The 20,750-nt window shown below is 45.2% G+C and overlaps 7 protein-coding genes across 7 annotated transcripts; 5 read left to right on the top strand and 2 right to left on the bottom strand.

The window, feature by feature from the left end:
* Window positions 1-318: 318 nt before the first annotated feature.
* On the bottom strand, window positions 319-2,638 carry Pmar_PMAR001979 (cAMP-specific 3',5'-cyclic phosphodiesterase, putative; the record flags this gene model as incomplete). Its single annotated transcript, XM_002765401.1, has 13 exons — window positions 319-555; window positions 601-664; window positions 718-813; window positions 864-983; window positions 1,036-1,193; window positions 1,242-1,364; window positions 1,414-1,503; window positions 1,555-1,613; window positions 1,920-1,992; window positions 2,126-2,250; window positions 2,297-2,429; window positions 2,491-2,561; window positions 2,605-2,638. The coding sequence occupies 13 exons, from the start codon at window positions 2,636-2,638 to the stop codon at window positions 319-321; spliced, it is 1,383 nt and encodes a 460-aa protein (XP_002765447.1).
* A 4,158-nt stretch (window positions 2,639-6,796) lies between these two features.
* Window positions 6,797-7,027, top strand: Pmar_PMAR001978 (hypothetical protein; the record flags this gene model as incomplete). The annotated part of the gene is made up of 2 exons (XM_002765400.1): window positions 6,797-6,879; window positions 6,937-7,027. 2 exons carry the CDS (start codon window positions 6,797-6,799, stop codon window positions 7,025-7,027), a joined length of 174 nt encoding a protein of 57 aa, XP_002765446.1.
* Window positions 7,028-8,383: 1,356 nt separating this feature from the next.
* On the top strand, window positions 8,384-9,296 carry Pmar_PMAR001977 (hypothetical protein; the record flags this gene model as incomplete). Its single annotated transcript, XM_002765399.1, has 5 exons — window positions 8,384-8,403; window positions 8,630-8,700; window positions 8,776-8,855; window positions 8,908-9,028; window positions 9,223-9,296. 5 exons carry the CDS (start codon window positions 8,384-8,386, stop codon window positions 9,294-9,296), a joined length of 366 nt encoding a protein of 121 aa, XP_002765445.1.
* A 1,155-nt stretch (window positions 9,297-10,451) lies between these two features.
* Pmar_PMAR001976 (conserved hypothetical protein) lies at window positions 10,452-11,578 on the top strand (the record flags this gene model as incomplete). Its single annotated transcript, XM_002765398.1, has 9 exons — window positions 10,452-10,480; window positions 10,528-10,602; window positions 10,647-10,776; window positions 10,824-10,892; window positions 10,938-11,044; window positions 11,101-11,186; window positions 11,239-11,319; window positions 11,365-11,474; window positions 11,501-11,578. 9 exons carry the CDS (start codon window positions 10,452-10,454, stop codon window positions 11,576-11,578), a joined length of 765 nt encoding a protein of 254 aa, XP_002765444.1.
* Window positions 11,579-13,137: 1,559 nt separating this feature from the next.
* On the top strand, window positions 13,138-13,761 carry Pmar_PMAR001975 (conserved hypothetical protein; the record flags this gene model as incomplete). Its single annotated transcript, XM_002765397.1, has 2 exons — window positions 13,138-13,295; window positions 13,344-13,761. The coding sequence occupies 2 exons, from the start codon at window positions 13,138-13,140 to the stop codon at window positions 13,759-13,761; spliced, it is 576 nt and encodes a 191-aa protein (XP_002765443.1).
* A 2,917-nt stretch (window positions 13,762-16,678) lies between these two features.
* On the top strand, window positions 16,679-17,381 carry Pmar_PMAR001974 (ER-derived vesicles protein ERV14, putative; the record flags this gene model as incomplete). Its single annotated transcript, XM_002765396.1, has 5 exons — window positions 16,679-16,765; window positions 16,856-16,924; window positions 16,966-17,093; window positions 17,142-17,201; window positions 17,261-17,381. 5 exons carry the CDS (start codon window positions 16,679-16,681, stop codon window positions 17,379-17,381), a joined length of 465 nt encoding a protein of 154 aa, XP_002765442.1.
* A 526-nt stretch (window positions 17,382-17,907) lies between these two features.
* Window positions 17,908-18,821, bottom strand: Pmar_PMAR001973 (hypothetical protein; the record flags this gene model as incomplete). The annotated part of the gene is made up of 5 exons (XM_002765395.1): window positions 17,908-17,993; window positions 18,023-18,107; window positions 18,156-18,290; window positions 18,335-18,556; window positions 18,639-18,821. 5 exons carry the CDS (start codon window positions 18,819-18,821, stop codon window positions 17,908-17,910), a joined length of 711 nt encoding a protein of 236 aa, XP_002765441.1.
* Between the last annotated feature and the right edge of the window lie 1,929 nt (window positions 18,822-20,750).

The following is a 20,750-nucleotide window of genomic DNA, read 5'->3' as shown; positions in this document are numbered from 1 at the left end:
ATCTGTTAGTTGATAAGCGTCGACTCTCATCAGGATCTCAATGAATGGCTGAAAATAATGACAAGCTCTTTAGTATGACAAGCATTAGGATGAGGAGTAATACCCGAACAAGATAGTCGATAAAGCCTAACTGGGATACAGGTAAATCCACTTTCTCTCTGTCACATAAGGGTGATACTGCAACTGAATGATAATAACAATAATATGGGGTACAGAGATGATGCAGCAGCAGCAGCAAAGAGAGCAGCGATAACCCATAGTGAAGGATCAGCCTCAAGGGATGGGTCAAATATTGGAATTTGTTATAACAGATCTCAATTACGGATACATCTTCTGCAGGCCGCCGCCGCCGACTACCACACATGACATAGTGAGGGTACGTACGGTGCTGTCCACATAGGACCACGATAATAGCTCGTCATACACCCTCTTCCGATGAGTACTACCATGTAACTGTTTCTCGAGATCCCCTTGTTTGAAGAACTCCTCAGCCAATCGAAGAGATAGTTCATAATGTTGATCCCATGGTAGACAGGTATGACCGATATCGGCAGCCTATTATTATCATCCCAATACCGACTACACATGTTATAGGGCTACTTTAATGCAGGCTTTGAAGATAAGTTGTCGATCATCATCATTCTTGGACTCATTGATAGCAGTCCTACATCGAAATAAGCCCGAATATAAATGTAACAGCCATACTTCTAATACTACCTAAACTGTGGACTCTGCAGTACAATACGTAAATCCGCCATGATTGCAAAGTGTTTGGCCATATCAGTAGCAAGAATGAGCTCAATGACGAGGAACCTGCTTAGAGGCACTAGTAGTAGTAGCCTACTGAAGTGCACACTACCAACCTAAAACGCTTGCTGCCTTCGCTTGTTAAATCTTCCAATATGTTACATTCAGGGAAGTCCTCCATCATCTCGAAGGTTGTTGCTGCATGGAACTGTTCTAGAACTGACTTGTCGTTATATCTAACAAACCTTGGTAATAATAATGACCACAGTGGTCTATAGTGATCACTACCTCAGGGCAAGGCAATCTCGTGTTTCAATATAGAATGCATTATTCTTGCCACTATGACCAACATCATGACATATACAGGCCACAAGGTAAGCTGTATGGTCCAATGCACTTACTGGTATCCCTGTAGCTCGGAATAGATACTCTCCATGAGATGTGACCTATAGGTCAAAGCGGCGCACACAATACCGTGTTTATAGTACAAATACCTGGGCAGCGTGAGACTGATTGTGATACTCAACATCGGTGTATAATGCTGATATCCGATTCAAGAACTTGTTTAGCGTTCCCTTATTTATTCTCATTGATTCTAGAGGCATCACCAATGTTACCTGAGTATTTAACATTCACATAATAGTGACAATGCATTATCATTATTACTCGACTGGCTATCAATGGTAATACCGGTATATGACAAAGGTGTACCTCCTGTAGTTCAAGCACATTTAAATTGAAATCATGCCCAGCTTCCTAAACAGTACAAGTATAACAGCAGAAAGCGGAGCGATCACCACCCGCTACCTGTAGCATATCGAATGCTCGTGGTGTGATATGTTCTAGACGAGTGGTATCGGGAGACACTGAAAAGAGCATGATACTGACTAGAGGAATATCAAGGGAGTCCTACACTGTGAAGTAGTGAGTGATTTCATCAGCTGATGATGATGATTATGATAATGAAGATGGTAATGATACTGTTGAGGCATGTACATCCCATTGATGACCTATACAATCGAGACCGTCGGGGGTGGGAGGGGGAGTATTGATATCATATACTTGATTGATATAGTTGATAAAGTCACGTCCACTCTCATCACTGCTCAGACTACTATCATTGTGTAATACCTGAGCAAACCCTTGAGCTACTAACCGCCTACTCATTCTACTAGTCACCAGTCTATCCCTAGCAGCAGCCGCCCTAGACAGTGTCCTCACTGACTCCTTTATCAATGTAGTGGCCTAAGCATCGACGACCATTCATCATCAGATGAGAGCTTGATAATCCTCCCATGTCACGACTATTTTCCTCACCTTTTACGAGTCTATGCCCAACTAATGAGACCATACTACCCAATAAGCATACCACTATTACCTCAAGTATCCTATCCCTATTGTCGTCAGTGTGTGGATATAACTCAGTCGATATACGATCCTCACTAGACTCCCTTTCGTCCCCTGCTACTGTTGCTATCCCCTCAGACTGCTGTACGCATCCACCTGATATCATACATTCATAGATGGGCCAACTTGTATAGAATACTACTCATCATTTCCAGTATATTGAGGGCAAAGCCTACGTCAGTTACTGCTTTCTCAAAGTTAGTGATAGGTCCGTAGCCATTAGTATGGTCGGCGTCGTCGCCTTCTTTCAATGTCCTAATTGCCTGTTGGAGAATCTGAAGATAGTAGAAGACATAATACAGTGTTGAGTGCAGCATCATCATCATGAACCCTTACCTTTGTCTTCCGAACAGACACATTAGTAGCAATGAACTGCGAACGCCTACTTCTCTCAAGGGTAACTCCCCCTAAGAATACTACTAGGATAGAGGCAGCAGATGGTGATACTACCAGCTGTGACCATGGCTACCAATACGATAAGCATTATTGACTGAGAGAAGGGATCATCTGTGTTAGGTAATCCAAGTATTATGCTAGTACTAATATACCTAAGGTCTAGTGATAATAGTAATGAGAAAGGGCTATTACGATAGACAGACAGTGACTGCCAATGATATTGACAATCGTACCCGAGATGGAGTCCACACACAGAAGTATCTATGATTCGAATGATACGGAGTAGGTACTACAGACCTACATCACAACTGAATTCAATACTAGTAGTAGACCCGCATCGCTAGTATAGGGTAGTGTCTGGTCATCTAACCCTTCTCCAAAAGGCTGAGCAGTGGAGGCATGACAGTTCGAGGAGAGAGGTACTCACTATCGCAGGATCATAACCAAATACTTTAGCACATCTCCATCTATTACTGAATATAACTCCTATCCATATACCGAGGTTCAGCCAGCTTTGAGCTATTACCTGATATTACGATGATTCTAATGAATGGACCATACATACACTTCGAGATTACTTCGATATGTATGGCACGTATAGCACGAATGGGAGCTATACATAGTATGAACATAGCAATACTAGAGAGGGCCTAAAGCTCCACAGTTATCACGGTCCATGTAAGGGTTAGAAGTAGTACATGGTAGATCCATGAGAGGTTAAATAGTGTATTAGCAGGAGTATGCCATTGTGTTATGCATGGTGTAGGAATAAAACAGTCGGAGAAGCCGAAAGAATATATGGAGTAACTAATGGTTATGCTAAGTACTTAGCTGTATTGTTATAAGTAGGTACATAAAGAGCACTACAACAACTGGAACAATACGTGTCCTTAGCATTGGGTCAATAACGGTCTTCACGTATCTAGGAATAACGCCTTCTGCGTACAACTCGATCATCATCATGATCCGATTACTCAGCTTCTATCCTATCATTGTCGAATTTCATCAGTCCCTTGGTAATTCTAGTTTTCTCGAGATCCTCCTACACCCAAGGAACATGACCAGAGATAATGATGGGTATTCGATACCACTCCCCTTTGAAGTTCCTTTATTTCCAATACTTCCTCTATCGTAGGCCCAACCTATTAGGAAGCCTCACCAAGAGCTCACTAGGGCCGTCCTATTACTTTGCCCGTAGAAGACTCACTAGCCCCTGTAGATGCTGTCGATAGACTACGACACCTTCCTTTACAGACGGTCTGAGGTGTGTCTACCTCTACTGCTGCACCAGGCAAGACCGGAGGATTAAACTTTGTACCATCACCGATCGAAGAGGTAGTAGAATGTGACACCGGTAGTGATGACATAGTTACCCAATAATACTGAGCAGTGTGATGAACCCAGTGAATTCGGGCAGGTAGTACAGACTGTAGTAAATCCTACACTTATCCACTTCCCTGATACCATCCCTGAGCATACCAACTATTCAACACATGTCTCCACGGGTTGAAGGACTGTACCCAGTACAAGACTAGCACCATGAAACCCTAGGACACGTCTCCTGCCGACAATATAACCTACGGGAAATTAGGCCGAGCTCAGATTCGCGTGCTTCATCCTATACAGTCTTTGAATTAACAATGAAGGGCGAGCGAGATAATATCGCGCAAAGGGCTCGAACCGAGCTTCGCTCCGCCGCTCTGCTGGCTCGAGTAGACAAAAACGATGGATTTCACTCGTTCGTGATGCACAGGGCTCCTGTGCATGTTATCTGCGTATCTATCATCAACTTCTACAAGTAGCACAGTAATTATAAGTAAGTTAACTCCACGATGCGTTATCCCAACAGCACCATATACGGCACAAACCGGGGTCTCCGATATTTAACCTTTTGTGGATGTATGGTGTTGTCTCCGTTATAGGGGTCATCTGGCGATTGGTCACGAGGCCCGTAATGGCTCCCAACAGACATACTTCACCGTCTATAGTATAGGGCTTGTGGGTCTTTCCTCAACTATGGATAGCTCTCAGCATGGTGAAGCGCCCTCATGGAGACATGATGGCCGAAACCCTCGTGATAAGACTACCATACGCCCTATGGCCAGTAGAGATGACCTTGTACGAGGGTTTATGGGGAGGTAGTAGGAGGAGGACGTTATCTCATCGATATCACAGTCATTGTATAGATCTGATAAGACCAGGCTCACACAGGATGGGCGTCATCATCATGAGATGCGATATGACTGGGTGATAATCCTAATGAAAGCGATCATCATCTACAGTCTCCTGGCTGATCTCAGATGTTGGTATTAGCCTTGTCTAATGAGGATAATCGTTCCCCTAACAAGGATGGTAGTGAACGGTCTGTTACAGAGAGTGAGGCAGTTGAGCTGTACTCATCACTGCATCATACAGCATCTACAGTCATATCGATGTAACGAGGTACGCCAAGTGCTTTCGAGGGGAGGATCTATTGGAACTAGGACAGTCCCGACAGAAGGACCAACTAGAAGTGGAGAAGTCTGCCTTTGTGATGGGATCACTGTGCTGTGTTTGGATCCATCCTGATGTGCTTAGTTGGAGGCCTTTCGGCATCTCCCATCGGTATCCTCGAGCTCCTCCTATAATCATAGTCATGGTAGTAGTCGCGCTACATGGTCGGATACTCTGACCTTGTTTCGGAATGTAATAGCGATATCATAATATCATCAGTCTATGAAGGATAGACACTCCATGATCATCCCAGGTAATAATTACCAAACTATACCTCCATTGTGGTCTCGAAGTGTCATACGAAGGAGATGTAGATAACGGTGATACCTCTGTCCTAGTTGTAGGATATCAACTATCATCTTACTCTATCTCTTTTTCTTATGTAGGTCAGTACCACGGTGAGATCTCTTACTAGAGAGGCTGATAAAAGCGGCTTCCCAACAGAACTTAGTAGACGTCTAACAGATCCAGAGAGTTTGGCTCCATGTACTCGACGGGAGCATTACTCATACTATCCCCTTTCATCAAGGTTGCCCTCTTACCTTTACACCTCTGTCACATTATTATCTACTCCTACCAGTAATACCCGATCCTGAAGTGTTGAAGGCTTTTACTGAGGTCACTGGCATGTCGAATATGCATGTGTAATAGTAGTCGGGGCGCTTGTCTAGGTCGTCGAGACATTCGATAACTCTCCACCCGAATTGCAGCAGCGATACAATGCAGAAGTTAACCTATACCGGTCCATCTATACACTGACGATGACTAAGCTCAAAGAAGAGCAACAATGTGGGAGTGTGGACAATGCTAGGGTACATGAAGAATGATACAGATAATGATACATGTGTTGCACATGTAACTGGACATAAGGAGGTGGAGCACGATAGTGGTGAAGGATTGTTCGAATATAACTTTGGTAGGGCTTATATGTCTAGAGGGATAACTGATAGTATCGTTAAAGAATACTACACAAGGTGATAGAATAGTGATGGTATGCTGGATGATGGACACTCTGGCAGCTGCTGTTGTTCATCATGGATAGGTATTTGCGTCTAAGGGCGATGCATGGCCTTATGTTGCACCCTAGGGAGACTCTTCGGATGGTTAATGATGAGTTTGGTAGTGAGACCAGGATGAAGGCTCACCTTTGTCACCAGGGTTGCCATATGCACCAACGCACAGTAGTGGCAGAGATGTTGAATATCATCGCTTTGTAGGCTTATCATCATCAGGAGGGAGGCTACTTTGGAGGGGGTACTATGATGCCTATATTGGTTAATCTATGGAGTGCAATAGGCCTACGATCACCTTTACCAGCTTATAGAGCATATGAAGCCGGCATGGTAGTATCAACGAAGGCATGCTGCTCTATATGCTACTCATTTACCAGGATCCTAAAGTATGGAGGATGCATCCATGTGTTATAACAGGACCAACATCTAGTAGGATCATCCTCACATGAGCAGTGTGGGTATTCTCATATAGATGTGACTATGAAGCAGCAGGAAGAGGAGGAGGTAGTGTTGCATTCCCCTTGGGAGGCTGTCCAAAGATTGAAGTTAGTGGATAATATGATACGTCGTCAATTGGATATAGATAATCTATCAGCATCTGGTATGTAGTAGAGACTAATGCACTACTGCTCATCTATACAGGTATATTGACCGATATCTTCCCTCTAGATGATCGTAGTAAACTCTATCGAGATCATACATCTAGTAAGATCCAGGGAAAATCTATAACTCGTATAATCATGATCGCAGCCTCGGCCCCATCCGACATTGCCACCTGTTGGGCTATTCCAGAGCATATGAACTCCGTATTATCGAAGATCCGGTACGTTGACTCATCAAAGTAGTTTTCCATGTCATCGTGCTCTATGATGACTGTTAGACTCTTCTTCATTGGCGAGGGCAACCCTAGTATTGAGGCTATCAGGGATTACTATGGCGACAAAGTGGCATTGTACTTCGCCTTCCTGTAGTGATAACAGATGATGATAATATCACCTATAGAGTAGATACACCCTTTGTTGGTGGTTACTGCCTCCAGCTGGTATTGGTATCATATGCTTTATAGTACAGCAGATCTACTGGCTTCCAACAGACTCAGCTACCAAACCATGGAGGATCGTCATGGACTCTTTATATGCCTTTATAATAGCGGTACAGAGGAAGTACTCCCTCTTGCTGGCTATTACAACGCTAGGTGTGGGCTACATTATTCCTAGAGGCTTGGAAAAGACAACAGACATGGTTTACATATAGATGGGGTCAACTTGTAGAGGCTGTTAGGGAGCCTAACCGGCCCCACTTCAAGGGTATCTTCATCATAGCCATCATTGTCAAACATCATGTATAGGTATACTACGTCGTAGTCCTGTTGATTACCATGATGACGATCTCTTCTTCGACCCAAGGGTATAGACCCCTCTAACGTATCGACCTCAATACTACCCTACAGATACGTCTCATCAGACAGGTTGTATCAGCCGGGGTATTGGCTGTGATAGCAGGGATAATGATAACCCTTACAGGGTTAGTAGCCTCATGGCGATCACACTGGGCCTCCGCTAGCCCGGACCAGGGTACCTTGATAACCTTTATCACAGGAGCCACTACGAGTAGCTTACCAGCTCTGTATCCTACATACCATCGATATCACTATTCAGGTCTGCAAATGGCACTGTTCAGCCGCATTGGAACTTACCTAGCTCAAAGGTTCAACGAATGGGAGAATTATCGTAATCTCACTCAGTACAGTGATATCAAAGTCTCCTGTTGTCCTCTCTAGAGACAAAGGCTGACTTCAACAACCATCTCATATACAAGACTTTTGTATTCGAATTCGTCAACAGATTCAATGTGTAGGTCTTTGACTCTAATAGGGCACTATCAGAAGTGGAAGTAGTTACTTCTACATAGCCTTCGTGAAGGCATCTATCGAGGGATGTGTTGAGAAGGTGGAGCTGCCTGAAGGAGGAGGATCTGAGCTCATTAGTGTAGAGTATCAGGCCTGGCCATGGGATGGATCAGTATACCTAGGTTGATGCAGACTCGACTGATAGGAATTGCCTACATGAGCTAACAAGCCAATTACAGACTATACTGCTCATTGAGATAGCCAAGAACGTCATTGAATTAGCTAAGCCTATGATAATGTAATACTACTGTATACGGCTCCCTGACGAGTTCCTCTCGTTCCAACAACGACATCAGGCATAAAATAGCAAGCTATACACGAGAACGGAAGCGTAATGCAGATGGGAATTCATCTAAGTGTAAGATAACAGGCTAAGATAGTATTCATTGGCGGTCATGGCTCAGGTGATGGTATAATCATGATGAACTCTGAGACAGGGTAAGCCGGAGGGGAGGGGAGGTTGAGTCCATTCTAGAGTACCCTTCAATGAGCTCATGGTCATCTTAGTCTCAGCGGGGGATTTCATAATATCAACATGTTGCTAGCTTCTGTGGTGTGTTATATCTTCGCCACCCTCCTCCTCCTCTCATCTCGTTAATGACTGACGGTTTATCTCTCAATGTGGTCGACGAGTCCACAACACTTATCTCCTTCCTATTCTCAGACAAGCTACCATTCCCTTATTTGTCCAGGAGGCTCTGGATAAGCCTACATATGGTACATTGGAAGTCGATGGTAAGGCCATCTTCGTCGTCATCATCATCAACAGGCTCAGTGTATTATATTTCTCAATAGTATACGCCTGTATAGGTACATTCAGTGACTATAGTGAGATGGTCACATTGTATGGTTATATGACTCTATTCTCACTTGCCTTCCCATTGGCACCCGTAATAACATATAGGGAAACCCGAATGTCTACCAGCACCATGGCATTGCCAGTTGATCGGAGTAGCACTAGCAGCACTAGAGACTAGAGTGGATGGGTTCAAGATGTTCCATCTAGTGCGCAGACCAATGCCTGCTAATGCCCCCAACATAGGCTCCTGGTACCAGGGATATAGTAGTAGTGAGGAGAGGTCATAGTGGTAGTAGGTATGGTATACTACAGCTTATGGCATGGGTAACAGTATTCACTAATGCAGCACTGCTAGTCTGGACCTTTAGGGTTTTCGACCAAGCCAATGGCTACTCTCAACTATTCTATTTTGTCATATCCCTCAGTACCATCAAATGTTATCTCATTCTATCCCATAGGTTATCCTGTGCCTCGGTATGATCACCCTCAAGATGGTACTGGTCATTATGGTAAGGGTGCAATAGATCATTAAATTGTTTGCCATGTTATATCATGTCAAAGGCCACCACTACCACCATTAACAGGTGCCAGACGTGCCTGATTCAGTAAAGATAGCTAATAAGCACAATGCCTTTATAGCCCAACGGGTATATATATCAGATGGAGATGTGAGTATCTGGATATCTAGTCAAGGTAGTACTACATTAAAGGTACCTAGAACCCTACGGTCGGTCGATGAGCTAGTGTATACTAGTATTAACAATGCTGGTGGTGGACCAGGAGGGGCTATCAATGGCCTCACTAATCGCGTCTATCGTGACCCTTGTGACTTTGGATGCACAATATCAACCATTACCAAGTATATAAGGGAGAAAGCGTCATCTCCACACTAACATATGTCGTCTTAGACGGTATATGCACTGTCGATGAGGTAGCATACACTCAACAGCATGTTGACAACAAGATATCATGCATTCTATCATCGTCATTCCCATGTACTATTGTGTTGTCGTTCAACAACTTTTTCGACATGATAGTGTATTGTGTTATCCCCGGTTGTGGTTTATAATCTTACTGCATGCTTCCCTTCTAATGCCGAAAAGGAGTTCTCTTCCTCCTCCTATTCCCCCTCATGCTACTGCTGTTGACAATGGAGATCCCGTTGTAGGGTCGCGGCAGAGTGGGTGGTGGTGGTGGTGGTGGTCAACAATACTAAGAGATACCTCTGATTGGCGTGTCCTCCTATGGGTATGGTTGTATTTCCAAATAACATACTATAGTTGGGCATGGCATCCAGCATTCAGTGGTGAAAGCACTACCACCGGGGCCTATGGACTACTACAAGTAAGCCTATATTCCTCTTACAGGTATGTCACTATTTATTATCAGATGCTTACCGCCTTCCTACTGTGTTGTTATTTCTCCTTTGCGGGTGCCACTATCACCCACAACACTATGCATTGCAAGGTACCAAACCCCTTGTCTGTCTGCCATCACCATAGTGGCTCACTTGTATTTAGGTTTTCTTTAATGACACATTGAACCGTATATTCCAATGTGCACTCAGTCTAACCTATGGCCACCCTGTCAGTGAGTTGGATGCTGATAACCTCCCCTGCGTTATATAGCTATAGGTACATTCGTGCCCGGTCATAATCTCTCCCATCATCGGTATACTCAACTACGGATGGATCCAATGAGGACATCGAAACTTCGGTATTGATAGACAATGCCCCTTCAATAGGAGGATGCCTCGCCCCTAGATACTCCTGGAATTTCCTTAACGGGCTACTTTTCCAACCAACAGTGGCTGGGGATGTGCTCAAGGCTGATATAAGGTACTAGCACCACTCTCATCTACTCTCTGCATACCACTTAATAGGTACATACTGGTGCAGCGCGACAATGGTCGACAGTACTATGTTAATGCTGTAAGGGAAGCTTCTACGGTTATATGCATATCAATAGCATTAGCCATCATTGATTGGAAGAGATTCCTCCTCTACTTTTATGTAATACCGTGCAATACATTATAATGTGTCCCGATTCGTATCTTCAGATCCCCCACTTCTTCGCTCAATGGGCTATAGTAGGGATGAATATGCTACAGCATGATGGCTGTGACACAGTACTACCAACAGCACTACTAAACCGATATGATGTGCTGATGCAGGTCGACTACTATGAGCAACGAAAAAATTATAATGCATCACGTAATTTCGTAGGATCATGGCTGAACTATCTCACCTTTAATAACGGCTACCATTCTATACATCATTTGTAATACTTTCATAGTGGCAACAGTCCCGTCGTTCTAGCCTCCACATATTTATCAGATATCCCAAGATGCACTGGTCTAGGTTACCTATGGAGCATAATAAACAAATAAAGCCACATATCCACCCACAACTAGATCAGCAAAGTATCCATCAACTGTGCTTCGTGACCTGCATCGGTTGTTAATACTATTATAGATATCGGGGCATACATTTTCCGTGCCTTCATCTATCCTGGAGTACGATTGAGATATGATGGCAAACCTGTTGAGATAGACAGTGGGTATATGGCAAGGAATGGTCGTCTGAGCCCCTGTGTTTGAGGTACTAAGCCAGAGCCGGCCGATGAAGATTGGGTTACGCAGTATTATCCTAAGGGTAAGTCCTTCAAGGACTATAACGTTACTAAGATGGATGTACTAGATCATATTCATGTAGTAGTCATGGGTCATCTATGTAGGTACTCATGGCTATTGTCAAGCTTTTACCATTTAAGATCATCTGCCCGACCTACTCCGCAGTAACTAAGGTCGATTGATGCTTACTGATCGTAACGCTGCGGCGATTTCTATCACCAACAACAGTATGTGGTCGTAAGAGATGATATTATTGTACCATTCAATCCAGAGCTAGGCTACGGGCATCATCATGTGAGTTATGTATTAGTCTATCCCTACTACAGCATTGAGTTATATTATCCGAGGTGTCCGAGTAGTACAGCATCAGCAGCTGATGAAGGCGGAATGTCAGCTCCTTTATGGTTCCATTGATTCGTCCTTTATCCTCGAGAAGGATGACTAGTGCAGAGAATCTCGCTCCATCATCACATCGAACGATCCACGCGCTCAATGGCGTTCAATAGCTTTATTTGCTGTTTCCTCTAACAATGGCGATCGACTTTCAAGGGCTCCTTTAACGGGTCCAGGCTGACAGGCGGCAAGGGAAGGAGGGCACGATAGCTACACCGAGAGGTGTATCACCACAGCCCGTACGAACTGCGCTCGAGAGGGTACCAATAAAGTAACACAGGTGAGGATGATTATAATAGTGGTGATAACGATATTCTTCTAGATTGCTACTGAGTTCGTATGATTTGCATAGGTACTGCCAGAGTCACTACTAGCCTTTATCATAGGCCAACCAACGAACCGATGTCATCTGGTAGTATCGCGGGACATTCGAGGGCTTAAAGCAAGTCCTATATGGCAGGCTTTAATAATGTTATTAGTGCACAGAATGCTGAGGCTTTCATAGTATTCGAGTAGGAGGAAGTCGAGAATGCTCAATGAGTAACTAATCATTGTCAACCCGACGTAGGGGAATGTGGCAGCTGTTATCTGCAAGATAAGGAGATGATTCAATGTCAGTCATCTTGATAAATTGATTGACGTTTTGAAGCCTCGCACTAAACAGGCTTCTCAGCGGTATGCTCGCGGCCCTGTCTCTTCCTGCATTGAGAGGACATGGACATACGTAGTGATATCTGACCAAACGATATCTTCTCAGAGCCCTACCTGGTCATTGGTTTGAGGAAGCATCCTCTGAGTGTGAACTGGGGTAGGTACCTTATCACACCGGCCAGCTCCCTGTGACAGTCAAGGGCTGTTTACACCCGGTTGCCATGATCTTCGGGGAGCGTTGTCAGAAGAGGCATAGATAACAACTGGAGTGATACGCGTACAGTAGTTATTTCTACCCAATAGCCGGGTAAGCTGAATGTCACCATATGAAACCACCGTGCTATCCTTCTTTTAGCATGACTTGCTGGCTCTATTTGATGGCTTGATGGTATTGTGTTATCATTAGTGTAGGGGGTTATGTGTGTTGACAAGTATCTTGGCTCTGTCTCACGCTTTCATGGATATACTATCTCCGACCACCCCGATAGCGGCAGCTGGGGCATCCATGTTTACCAAGTGCCTCCTGTATCCGGCAGATACCTTGAAATGCCGTGTACAGGCTGGTGTCATTCGGCGTGGCCCTGTGACCCTGACCACACTCTATCGTGGTCTACTACCCAAGCTGGTGCTCTATGTTCCATACCAGTCTCTGTATATGACATCATATCAGTTCTATCGGAGATCTTTTTCTGGCTCGATGCTCGCAAATCAGCACCCACTTCTCATAACAGGCATTTCTGGGGCTCTAGCTGAGATGACTGGTGCGTGCATTCGTCTCCCAATGGAGGTACTCAAGCAGAGGATGCAGACAGGTCGATATGAGAACCTTAGAGTTGCCCTGCGATCGACTATCAAGTAGTACTGCAGGAGGTTGCTAATCTGTATCGAATTCTCAACGCTCAGATCACCACTGGGCTTCATCAATGGCCGAGTGTTCGTAGCTCAGACCATTCTGCATGACATCCCCTTTGGGATCATCCAATGGACAGCTTTCGAGACTATTACCCACCGAGTTGAGACTAAGAGAAGCAATGATGGATCTACTGGACCGTGGGTCCATCTAGCAGCTGGAACACTGTCAGGATCGATAGCGGCTGTACTCACGAACCCGATGGATGTCGTGAAGACTAGAGTCGTCACCACGCCGATGAGTGAGGGAACACCGGCTATATCTAGCGTCATACGATCAATCCACGCTGAGGGTGGTGCTAGGGGATTCCTTAGAGGTTCCCTGTTGAGGCTACTGCATGTTGCCCCCAGTAATGGGGTCTATCTTGCCTTGTTCAGCTTTCTAAACTCCACCCTTGCTAATATTGAATAGCTTCTATGTAGAATATTCCTCTTGGTATATGTTCCTTGCGATATTCCTCGTACAATTCAACATTGATAACTGCTATCATCACTGCGCTTTCCTGTAGGCAACGATCTCTCGTGTTAGTGCACAGTCACGCTTCATTATGCTGCCTGAACAGCATAATGCCTAGGGTAAAACAGATGACCATGTAGTTACACAATCTCACTCTATCCGATATTTCGTCATTGTGATTCACTGATTTCACCCAACACAATACAATTCGTATGCCAATGTACATCCACTACTGAGCGTACTAATCAACGGTCGTCGTCCAGCAATAGGAGATCCCTTCACTGATATTTAGTAGTCAGATTAGGGATAAAATCTTCACATCATTCTACAAGCATTCTATCTCGGTTCTACTAGTATCGCCAAGCATATCTACTTTGACCTGTTGGCGGCAGATGTTGAACTTGTTGTTGTTGTTGTTGATAACGATAGTGTACCTGGGATGGAGGTGGGGTAGGACGAGTATACGGCTCGCTCCCTCCTCTCCCCATATTGGATATGCCAACACTGTGACCATCATAACGATTATAATCCCTCCGTGGAGAAGGTACTAAATCTCTAGTACGATGGTAATTGTCGTATTGATGTTGGTGGTAGGATGGAGGGGCATCCCGACTCGAACCCGAACTACTCCTTCGATCACCCTCACGCATAGTGTATTCCCGACTACTCCCTCTCAAACGGCTAGAGCCCCCTCGAGAGTAACTACCAGGGGTCGTAGGAGCATTCACCCTAGTCGCACCACGAGGGTATGGATCGCTAGGGGAAGAGGAATATTGTTGGTATGCATGATATCGCGATGATGGTGGAGGGGTATTGGGGGGATACTCATATCTCGCTCTATCTATGTCAAAGCCACCACCCCCTCGAACATCACGATCCCAATCGCGGTGAGGTGACGATACTGGCCGATAGTCGTCATCGGGTCGGTAATGATGATGACGAGATCGTCTCTCCCTACTGCGTGAACGGCTTCCTCTCCTTCTACCACTACTATTACGTCCAGCATACTCACGACTATCATGGACTCTAATAGTGGACTCCTCTCTCCAAGTGTTGCCGTTTGTTGTTGTCATTGTTGTTGATACTCTCGTAGAGTCCAATAGTCGTGAGTGGGGACCGCATAGGGGATGCCCCTTCTGCCCGCAGACCATGCAGGTCAGACTAGTGTAATACGCAGGGTCAAGAGATGTACGATAAGCGGCTGTTGGACATGCCTGTGCTGTATCATGACCTTGTTTACGGCAGATAGTACACCACTTCGTACTGCTACATTCGGCTGATCCATGACCCTCCTGAGCACATCTAAAGCATCTCTTCCTCGAGCATACACTAGAATCATGAGACCCTAGACATACCCAACATACTGTCTTATCAGCAGGCTTTTCCCAGTATCTTCCTCCACCACTACGACGGCCGCTTGATGACGTGTGTTGCTTGGTAAAGTGCGAGGCATCTGGATGTTTACGAAGATAAGCAGCAAGATAGGGCAGTTGACCAGTATGTTCCGCCACCTCCCCAGATGAAACTGATACATGTGACTCAGTGGTACTTGTCGTTAGAGTACTCCGAGTGCCTTCATATGGGGTTGGGTCCTCGGTAGGTGTACGACCAGTAGCTGTCCTCGAATCACTAGTCTCATTATTACTACAAGGCTCACTCTCCCCCTCGGTAGTAGTGGTAGAGGGGAAGAGACCACGTACCAGAGCTTCATGAGCAACATCATCATCGTAGGATAGGTTCTCTAGTAGAGAGCTGGAAGAGGAGGAAGTGGCAGATGATAGGGAGATTGGTAGATCATTGACTTGACGAGAGGGATCAGACATTGATATAACCTACTATCAACTATCATTGGAGACAACTCTATTGAGAAAGAATGTTTACAGTGCATCTTACTGTGTTATAATGAGCCCAATATTCTCCCCTCAACCCAAACCCATAGCATGAGGTCTAGAACATGTGCCATTGCCAGCAGGCCAAAGATAATGAGTAGGATGATGACGTGGATTCAACAGCGGACTCAGAAAGGGAGGAGATGGTATCGCCAGCCGCCCAGGTGTGGAATTAATCGCCTCCAGATGGAAGCCTTACAAATGAAACGTGCTCTGCGTAGTGATCATCAACCTAGTACTACTCCTAAAGCCCAAGGTGTATTGTTAAGCATGCAATAAGATTATTGCAATGTCGATATTTGTACAATCCCACAATAGCCAGAATGACAGTTGATCCAAAGCCTGTATTGTATCCTCATCCTGAGTGCTACCCCTGTACAAGAATGCCATCCTCGGTGCTACTCACATCCACAAAGGATTCCCTTCTCGCTACGGATCTCGTGCGTTGCCACTTGATGATTCGAAAGCCTTGGTCATCGTTAGAATCTAGAGCGGCGTCCTCCATCTAAGCCAGAGCACCGTTGTTACAACGATGAAGAGTCCTATACTGCTGTAGAGTATTCCTGTTCCACCTGGGAATATCGCCTATTCGCAAACAGCAGCAGCAGCCTCGGATAGAGTCCAATACCTGCCTACACGACGCAATCTGCCAAGAGTCCTAAGACAAACCAACTGAAGGCGAAGAAAAACCCACATGACGTGCGTTTATGTACTACCTCATCGAACACGAAGAAGAAGGCGACTAATACAAAGATTGGGCGATTGCGCGTGGTCGCAATTTTAAAACTGCAGGCGCCGGGTGTAGAACTTGCGCGGGAATGATGTTATGGGATGTGGATCTTCGGGCGACTAGTAATTTGGCAGGAATTTCCCGTTCTGTACAAGGTATTGGGGAGATGCTAGGTGTCAATAGAGTACACAGTAGCTAGTGATCATCATAGACCTGTCACCGTTAACATCATGTTTGTTCAAGGTTGTTTAGCATGATATTCTACGCCTTTCTTTACAGCTGGGCTTATGTGGCGCTGTTCATCACGACATGCGCTCTCGTATGCATAACAGTATACATGGTAATAATACACTAGGGGAATAACGCTTTGTCGCAGCGGTGCCCCTTGAGTAGCACTGGGAGCACCTTAGTAGAGATGTGATATTCTCAGTTGGGGGAATTCGGAGACCTAGAGAGTGACTACACGAATCCTGTTGATTTTTGCAACACAGCTAATCAGGTAACGACTCTTCATTGGTTTAAGTTTATCATATCGTTCAGGCGGCCCGTTATGAGTTTGCATTAATAGTGGCAACAGCAATACTTCTTCTCTGCGCCTTCGATTGGATAGGATTGCTTGTGTTCGTACCCTTCACTGCGGTCATGCTGAGGGAGTACTACACACGGCGGTAGGATGGCTCACTTTACTCTGGGATCTCCAACTCTATGATTCACAGATACCTCTTTGATAGCACGCTCCTGTTCAAAGGAAAGAAGCTTGAGCACCACAAGAATTGGTAATAACATTATTAAACGATTGAGTGACGCATGGATATATCATCATCATCTTCTTCAGGAGTGCCTTCCGTCTGGTCTTATATGTCGTCCTTTTCGTCTATCTAGTGTTCAGGCTTGTCCAATCGATCGTAGCGTATGGTATCGACTCGAAGTACACTCTGTTCGGTCCTCATCATTAACTCTTAGTATCACCATTAGCAATGCTTCACAGATATACTTCATACTATTCCTGTTCATATCATTATGTTTCTTAAATGTGTTGCAGTAATCTGAATGCATATATGTTACTGTTATCCCTCATTTGTCAATCAGAGGGGTAGACTTGGTAATTGATCGAACACAACCAGTGAGATCTAGCACTATACAAATATTGTATGAACCGTATCTCATGCATGACACAGAACAGATGTGAATATATTTTGAAGACGCAAAATGAGTCACAATTACGAATCGAAGTCTTCGTCCCGACATCATGCTATATGGTACCAACGCATTCTACAACCGTGGCATTCACTACATGGCAACCCTGCCTAACAACACAACTGGGTTTCTAGTGTCGAGAATGCATTGAGACAAAAGATGGTATTAGTTCACTATTATCACAACGGTCATCGTCCTGTGCAGGCCATGAGCATTATTATTATTATTATTCGGGCTAGAAACCATTCCTAGTGGATGCACGGTGGGTACACTGAGGACATCTTACTACCCATAGGTGAGGGGTAAGGTGGCGGTGAGGATGCAAGAGGGGATGGGGTTGCTGTGGATGGAGTCTGTCTTGATAGGAGTATCTTGGCCCGTAGATTTAATACAAGTTCACATTCAGAGCCCAGATGGACTTCAGCAAGAGCAGCAGGCAAAGAGCCCAACTGTTCCAATCCAGGAGCATTTACAGCTTGGAGCACCTATAGAGATGTGGAATGAGTTTAATGCGAATACTCTGTGACCAGTACTTGGAAGAGACCCTCAATCGAGGTTCTGACTTTATTCAACTCCGTAACAGCTCGTAAAACACCATCAGTGAGAAGTCTATGATGACGAATGTATGTTGGCGATCCAATAGGCCTCTTTTGGTACTCCACAGGTATCTGAGACGTCTCTATGGCACATATAACCATTCTAAGTGGATTACTTGCTTATCATGCTGTTTGAGTAGCTTCCGCATACCAGCTACGTTAATGTCAATATAAGAAAGTAGTTCATTAGCTTCCTCTGTAACAACTTCTAACTCGCGAGCCATATCCGCCGCCAAGGCCAATGATCCCGACAAAATCATAGTCAATTGGGAGTAAGCGGCGCATTGCACTAAATACCCGCTCAGTAAGCTCCCTAGCTGGGACATCACAACGCATACCTGAAATGACAATCTTCTGCGATCATCGCTGAGCTGGCAGCAGCAGCATCAGCTTTGCATGGAGACAGAGTCCATTTACTACCTGAGACAGTGTGGAGCTGAACATTGCATTAGGTGGTTGACCGTCCTGATCGATCAAGCCAGCTTGCTGAGCTCTAACTACTAAAGCTGCAACGCCACGGGCTAGACCCTCCTGTTTGGTGCCAATATAGGTAAGCATAGCCTCTACGTCTGAATCCATCGTAGCAAAGAAGTGACCGTCCATTATACGAATGGTCTGTGGAGAGATGATGAAAGCTCCATCATCCACAACAGAGTCTCCCTACCTCTTTGCTTGATTGAGCCTCCTCGGAATCCTTAATTTCCGTATCATTCAGGGAGCGTATCTCGCGAACCTGTCGGCTGAGTATCTCCTTCAAATGCTTATGTGAGATGAACGGGGCATCTTCGATATCGTTTTGAAGGGCTAATGCAAGTTTCCGACCAAATCTCATAGAGACATTAATGTATGTCCAAACTGAAGGCCTAGCTACTGCGGGCAACAGTCCACTTCCACTCAAAAGTCATTACCCACATGGAAACTTCTATAGCATGACGTCGGCATTCACAGCTCAGACAAGAAGTTGAATCGGGGCGAAAGGATAGACGTAGGACTGTCGTAGGAGCTTGTTCTAAATTGGGCAGATAACACTTGATTGACGGGGCGTAGTAACCTCCTACTAGTTTGTCTAGCCTACGTGATCTTAGCACGCAGGGCAGTGTCTCTCTGAAGAAGCATTGTCTCTCTACCAGACCCTAAAGCCGATCGGAGCTGAACCGTCATTACTCAGATTCCCGTACACGCTTTGAAGCCCTACCATTTTATGTTCCGGCCTCTTCCTAACGTTGAACAGGTTGGTCTCAACTGCTATAGAGAAATTAGCTTCCCTCACGACGACAGCCCTAGAACCATCCGCCTCCCCACCGGGTGGAGATGCAAGCCGATCATGATGGAATTTGATGATTCGACCAGCGCCCGGTATCCACTTGCCAATTTCAACAGGAGATTGTGTTACTACACACCTACCGAGCTTCTTAGTTGATACTAGGGCATTGGGGTACTCACGTTTCAATTTGGACTACCTGAAACACATCCACAAGTTTGATTCCATCTGTCTAACATTACGACTTTCCAACTAGGGGATCCACTGTCAGAATAGTGTCGAGTTTCAGTCTCGTCTGGCATTCCTGCATTGCGTAGAAGCTTAGAATGCAGCTACGAACACATCCTAATATGCCCGGTGTAGAACAACCTCGGTGAAGTCATAGTTACAAAACTGGGGATGCTACTCCGATCGATCCCGACATGCAAAGTTCTATCCATCCCAGTTTATGCCGCCCCGTTTATGATGTACTCATGAACTCAACAACGCAAGAGCCAGAGTATCAAGACTCGTCTGCCAAAGATCTGACGTTCCGAGTAGCACATCGAGATATTACACTGCTATCCACATTCCAAGGACAATCGGTAAGGCGTATAGGGCATGGCAGGCCTTTCGGTATGTCTCTCACGTTCCGACGTTCTCCAGTTCCATCGATCCATAAATTCCCTGTGTATCGCAAACATGAGAACACTTACTCAGCAAAGCGGAGTCCGCTCAGCGCAACTCACCCGAAAGGTTTGGTCGAAATCGAAACGGAGCGCAGCGGCTCGTGAACGACATTTTTGCTATTTCAACATGTGTGTGTGACATCGCAGGTTCCGCAGTTAGTGGAATCTCAGGATTGTGAGTGCACTACTCAGTCCTACTAAGAGCCAAATTGGTTCTCGCGATTTGTTCTACTCGGAGTTATTTCGGTTGTGCCAATTTGTCCACAGGAGTACCTCGAAGCAATTGATTAAACTTGGACATATCTCGAGATGGCATAGTTTCTCCCATCCAGGGAAATTGATTGTACTAGGGCATATCTATGGGTGCCATAGTTGCCCCATAGGGAGGAATTGACTGTACTAGGGCATATCTTGGGGTGGCATAGTTGCCCCATCGGGAGGAATTGACTGTACTAGGGCATATCTTGGGGTGGCATAGTTGCCCCATCGGGAGAAATTGACTGTACTAGGGCTTATCTTGAGGTGGCATAGTTGTCCCATCGGGAGAAATTGACTGTACTTGAGCATATCTTGGGGTGGCATAGTTGCCCCATCGGGAGAAAT

The sequence above is a fragment of the Perkinsus marinus genome, assembly GCF_000006405.1.
Source record: "Perkinsus marinus ATCC 50983 genomic scaffold scf_1104296975500, whole genome shotgun sequence".
NCBI classification, from domain to species: Eukaryota; Perkinsozoa; order Perkinsida; family Perkinsidae; genus Perkinsus; species Perkinsus marinus.
The sequence above is the reverse complement of the archived record's forward strand: the minus strand, read 5'-3'. Positions and strand labels throughout refer to the sequence as shown.